This window comes from Papaver somniferum, chromosome 5 (genome assembly GCF_003573695.1).
Source record: "Papaver somniferum cultivar HN1 chromosome 5, ASM357369v1, whole genome shotgun sequence".
In the NCBI taxonomy this organism is placed as follows: Eukaryota; Viridiplantae; Streptophyta; class Magnoliopsida; order Ranunculales; family Papaveraceae; genus Papaver; species Papaver somniferum.
Window position 1 is genome coordinate 79407288 of NC_039362.1, and position 6102 is coordinate 79413389.

At 35.8% G+C, this 6102-nt stretch overlaps 1 protein-coding gene across 1 annotated transcript; it reads right to left on the minus strand.

Moving 5' to 3' along the window:
- Positions 1 to 778: 778 nt before the first annotated feature.
- LOC113282006 (probable glycosyltransferase At3g07620) lies at positions 779 to 4458 on the minus strand. The gene is made up of 4 exons (XM_026530918.1): positions 3987 to 4458; positions 3520 to 3845; positions 1748 to 2096; positions 779 to 1617 (listed from the first exon to the last, which is right to left on the minus strand). Exons 1-4 carry the CDS (start codon positions 4179 to 4181, stop codon positions 958 to 960), a joined length of 1530 nt encoding a protein of 509 aa, XP_026386703.1. The 5' UTR covers positions 4182 to 4458; the 3' UTR covers positions 779 to 957.
- Between the last annotated feature and the right edge of the window lie 1644 nt (positions 4459 to 6102).

Here is a 6102-nt window from a genome sequence, read left to right on the forward strand (position 1 = left end):
ATTATCTCCAAAGTATCCTATTGATTCACACACCATAACCATTTCGAAATCAATTTTATGGCAGCAGCTCTCAGATCCCCATTTCTTAATCGAATCGAACCACCAAATCGTTCGCAAACGTTGCTCAAAACTTGATATGAAAACTAAAAAATCAGATCTCGTTTTCTTTGGGTATGATTTTAAAAATCGATTGTAGAAGAAGAAGAAGGTTTCATATGTTGTTGATACATCTCGATTGTCGACGGCGAAGGTAGGAGAATTTGCAGAGGTGGTGACGATGGAGATGCTGGTGGTGGTGGTGGAGCAATGGAGGGTTCGCTGCTAAATGAAGAAGAAGAAGAAGAAGAAGAAGTAAGTAGAGATAGACCTAGATAAAAACAATAGATAAGAGGGCAAATTTGGAAGAAATAAAAACCTTATTGGACCCCTGATGGGCTTAGTGATGAAGAAGGACATATTTATTGTGTGATAAGGATATTTATATAGACCATCAAAAATAGGTACAAAATTCAATTACCACATAAGCCGGCTGCAATAGATCGTGCACACATTTTATTATATTTTGCAACTTGCGTGATGTACGGAGCAGGGACTGTCTCAGTAACCCTTTCAATAGACTAATTACCTTTTAGTAGGCACGCAAGACACCCTAGATAATGCTCTAAAACCATATCATCTAATTTCCAAATGGTTTTCTTGTTTACCCCAAATTGAACTCTTGGTATATGCAAATTGAAACTCTTAGCATGAACCATGTAAGCAAGATGCAAAAGGGAAGTGATTGTAAGAGCATTATACTTGAGCTATGCCGAAATTTAAGTTTTGATGTATAATCCCTTGTAAATGTGGTAACACTCTTCTACTAATACAACTTTGCCTTCTCTATGAATACAAACTTAAATGTATATTATAATTTCTGTATACTGTGTCAAAACTTGTAAAAAGACTAATCAACCACTATAGCATCTGAGCATTCAACCTTCTAAGCCAAACTGAATGAACGATCATATGAAACACATCATACCGCTTCGGTGGATCGTTCATGACAAAATGCCGCTGTACTTGTTTCACTCTCTCCTGCATTCTAACATATCTATCATACGGAATATCCATTAGAATTCTCTTCAAATTTGGAATTTCACTTACTGAAATCTGAACTGAAAAAGAAGTCCAATTAAGAACGTCACTAAATGGGAGGATATAATGTTGAGAAATCAATACTGGAACGCATTCAGCGTATATCGCCTCAACTATTCTAGGGCTTGCCACTTCGTAACCGCTCGGGCAGATGCAGTACTTGCTCTTGTGCATCATTTCTTCGTACGATATGTTTTCAGGAAGTTTTTCGTAAATACGTAAATCCTCATCTTTTTCTTTCCAGTGCTTCAAAAGAGGTCTTCTCAGAAAACCATGGATTCCTCCAGCAAAGAACGCTAGGATAGTACGTTCTGATGGCGGTGGACCACCCAAAAGACCAGTTATGCTATCTGTCCTGATATTGATTTCAGGAAATGATGCATCCTTCTTAGGATTAAAGTATTCACTTGTATTTGCATTGCATAATACACGGATGGAGTTGTAATACAACTGAGGCACGTACCATGTTGCTCGAGGTCCCTACACAAATATACAAGGACATACAGTTCACATTAATACTGTGCTCAGATTATGGTGCACATCTCTTGGCTACCGGAAAAATGACCTCGGACAAGCATAAATATGTATATGGAAATTGTAGGAAACATACCCAATCATGGCAAGAAAGCATAAAATGGTCAGCTCCCAAAGTTCTGTTCCAGTAAGGATATTTTTGGGAGATGATACGGATGTAGTCGCCAATTGTTCTTCCTAGGACAGCTTTGTCACGAACCTTGGGATGAAAAAGATACGTAAGAATCTTAACAACACTGAAAGGGAGGAAAAAAACATGAGCTTCATCTGGATCTCTTGTTCGAAATTTTGCATCCATCTCCAACGTGTTAATAAACATCCCTTCTGTAGAGTATATGTTCTTACAAGGTCCATCATGGAACAGTGGAGGTTCTCCTTCTTCGTATACAAATATTTTAAACATTTTCTCCATCAATTGGTAACTCCTGCACATTTCATATACCCAATTCATAAATGAGATATTCTATGCATATTACTCAAATATGTCATACCGACGAATTGTTAAGTATGTTATTAAATCAATCTACATTCTAGAGACACTACACAGACACAAAAATTGGTATGGAAATAGCAGTACAGCACATGGAAAGGACTCGACAATTTTCTTGGTATTGGTTTATTGATGAACGGTGTTAAATGTCCATGTTTGTAGTATTAAATTTTCCTGTTTCCTATCATTTTCTTGTTTTTATTTTTCTAGTATTAAAATTCCCCAAATTTCACAATTTCATTTATAGCCTTTCAAATCGACATGTAAAGAAGTCGGCATAAAAGTTGAGAGTTGCATTTTCAATACGATATTTTGTAGTACTATGATTCTAGTGAACCAGAGTATGGAGTATGGACAACTGCATTGATAACTACATTTTCTTTAATTGGATGTTTGGGTACTCGACAATGGCAATGCAACTTTATTGAAATATTTAACAAAATCCCAATTCACATCACAAATCAAATATAGCCCATTGCCATGTGATGCTTAACAAGAGTACAAGATCGTAATTAAAGCCTGATGTCACTTTAGGCAAATTTTAGGCTTTGTGTATGAAGAAATATCTACTCTTAGGCTCTTAGCCTTAGGTTTCCATAACTTTGGGTCTAGTGATATTGTGACAAAAACTTCCACATCAAAAATCAATTTATAGCATATTGCTATGTGATGGTGTCTAATGGTTGAAATTTGGGTGTACTGTATTAGTGTGCATAATGGTTGACTTAGACAATACAGATACTATTCTAAGCTCCAAGAGCAAGCACTATATAAGCACATATTGAATTACCTAGCAAGCACTATGGTGCTTCCTTGTGTTTCGGTATCCCTCTAGAATATCCAAAATCCTAAAACCAAAATGCAAAGTTTTTTTTTTTTGGAACCCAAAAAGGGTGTTTTCTGAATAATTTCATAGGAAAAAAAATCCTGTTGACTTTCCGCCCAATTGTGGAACCTAGTAGAGATGCCATATAATTTATTCCCATTTCTCAATCAATTTCCCCACATTAGCTGTTGTATTTCCCTATCACCATTTAAAGGAATTGGGACCAAGACCACTACCTAGTGTTTTTTGCTCTAACTCAATTTCTGTTCCAGTACCATGTTACACATGACCGACCAAGAGCAAAATATTGAACCGCACACCAAAACAAGCCAAGTGCAAAAAAGCATATGCGTGGGCAGTTTCTCCACTGGTTCATTGCATTGTTTCTTTGCATTTGTACAAAATGCGCTAACTTATGAATGACGTTACTTTGTGAATTCTTGTTTGACAATATATTGTAAGAAAACAAAAATTGGTTCAAGGGAAAAAAAATATCAGAAATGAAACGGAAAAAAGAAAAAAGTATACGTACCGATGAAATAAGTAAGGATTCCTATAAATTTGACCATTTGGGATGTAATAATCTGGACCGTCACCGGAATTAATATCTTCATGTGTTGTAGATGAATTCTGATGAATAGAAACAGCAGCAATTTCTTTTAAGAAAACTCTGACGCTGCCAAGTTCCGATTCTATCTTCTTTAGTTTCTCATCGTAATAATCTCCCGTTTGTTGGTTCTTCTTTATTAAGTTTAATGGATAATAGTAATGATCACTAGAAGCTCCATTGAAAGGTCTAAGAATTGATGATAATGGTGGTGATGACGTCACTTTTGATTGCTTATCACCATTATAATCCTAACAGCATCAAAGCAATGAATATCAACAATAATAATCAATTTTAATTACACATTTAAAGGTTTGGTTTGTTCATGGTCATGCATATCTATATCTATGGAAGAAAAAAAAAAATCATAAGGTGATTGAGAGTATTCTTACATGGACTTGATCATGATGGAGAAGAGCCATCTTTTGGTGATATATGCATTGATTAGTTGAGACACAAAAGAACAGAGGAGCTAAAACAATTAGAGATCCAATTCCAATAATTGTTTGAACCAACGACCAAGATATATGATTTTGAACATAAGATGGTGATGAAGAAGTAGAAAAGGGTTTGATGATATTCCTCATCTCAACCCTCACTCACTCACTTACTTGCTCTGTTTTTCTCCTCAACTAGTAGTAGTTTTTTGGTTTTTCAGTTGCGTCGTTTCATTTCTTGATCTGTCTGTACATCTATTTAATTTTGTGGGAGTTCCAACACCTTAAAAATTGCTTGCTGTCTTATTTTTTTTTGGAAGATGGGAAATCTGAAAGCAAATTAGATCCACTAATGACGCTTATGAGTCTTGACTCTCATTTTCTGATATTGTATCCCTTCATTACAGAACTCGAAATACAAGGAATCCTGGAAGAAAAAATTGCTGTGTATGGTAACTAGCTGGGTCCTCAGCCCGGTCCATAAAAGCATGTGGGTGGGGGTCGTGTTGGGCTCTAATGGCCTAATACGCCAAGCTTAACATACACATACTGCATGATTTTGTTTTGTCACTTTGATTTTTTTCTTTTATACCAAGAAATTTTTTATTAGAAATTGAAATCCAACTCTTATAGTAATCTTAAAAGTACGAGAGTATTTTGCCAACTTATCAACTGGCTTATTAAATTTTTTAACGATAAACTTGCAAGTCCATAATGGATACTTGCGAAAAGAGGCTATAATATTTAAAATAATTGTTTGGTATTCCCGTTTAACTTTCTGGTATTCTCCATTAGTTGTCGCTGCTATATTCCACGCATCCAACTCAAAGCACACTTGTTGCAAGTCAAGTTCTTCTACCCAAATGTAGCCTGCAGCAACTCGTCAGGTGTCTCTGCATGCTCTGCAGGTGTCCATACGCGTAGATGCATCTCCCTTGCTCAAATGCACCGGCATAGTTACGTAGAATTACACCCAGCAACCAGAAATTATATTTATGCACAAAATTCACTTCGTTGTAATTATTGTGACATGCCCACGTGTAGTTCTTCCTTTTTGACGCATGTAATATTAAAGTATTACGGAAAAAAAAAATTAGTGCTTTAGCCCATAATTGTAGAGAATTGTTGTGGAGTCTCCAACCGCTTTGGAAAGCAAGGCTCGATTGAAGCATTCTAAATCTCGGAATCCCATACCTCCAATAGACTTGTGGATGTCAATCGAAGCTTTTGGAGACCTTCATCAACAAAAGGTAAGTGAAGACTGAACCACCTATTTCTCAAGTTATATTTACTTTTCTATCATAGAGACGATGTCGCATAACTAATTAGACTATTATGCATAAACAAGAATTTCGAGTCAAGTTTATCTTGATAATTAGTTCTCGAAATATAATGACTAAGCTTAATGAACATTTTTTCATACTTGATGAATTTCGATTAAGGAAAATTTATTATTCGGAATCAAAATCATGATTCAAGTTTTATCAGTCGGCCTGGAACATTAATATGTATCATTGATGTTATTCGGGAATGTTTCGAATCGATTTAGGGTAAAATATAGAACTACTATAGATTCAGATACAAGACAGTGTTATCAGTCTTACAAACTGGGAAAATTGTTATAAGTCTGAACCCGTATTACATGTACCCATACACGTAGCGGAGTATCTATATTATATCGACTTGCATATTTGCGATATCCATATTCTTATGTATATCATATGAAAAATCTGTTCAACTCGTGAATCAGATCGGTACGCATACTCGTATGAAACCTTTTAAGAACTGTGGTTATGGAACCGGGTTAGTTACAAACCGGTATGCAAACCAAAATAATTATGTATTCACTTAGTTTAAGTATCCAAACTGGTACGCAAACCAAAATAGTTCTATGGACTCCGGAACTGGTCGTAGTCTTAAGATTTCCAAACCGGTACGCATACCTAATAAGTTATGTTAACTCCGGTACTTGGTTTGATTAAATGTTTACAAACCGGTACACGTACTCTGACTGACCTGAGTCACGAAGATCTATGGTATTTGTACTTTGTGCATTTACTAACCATGTCGA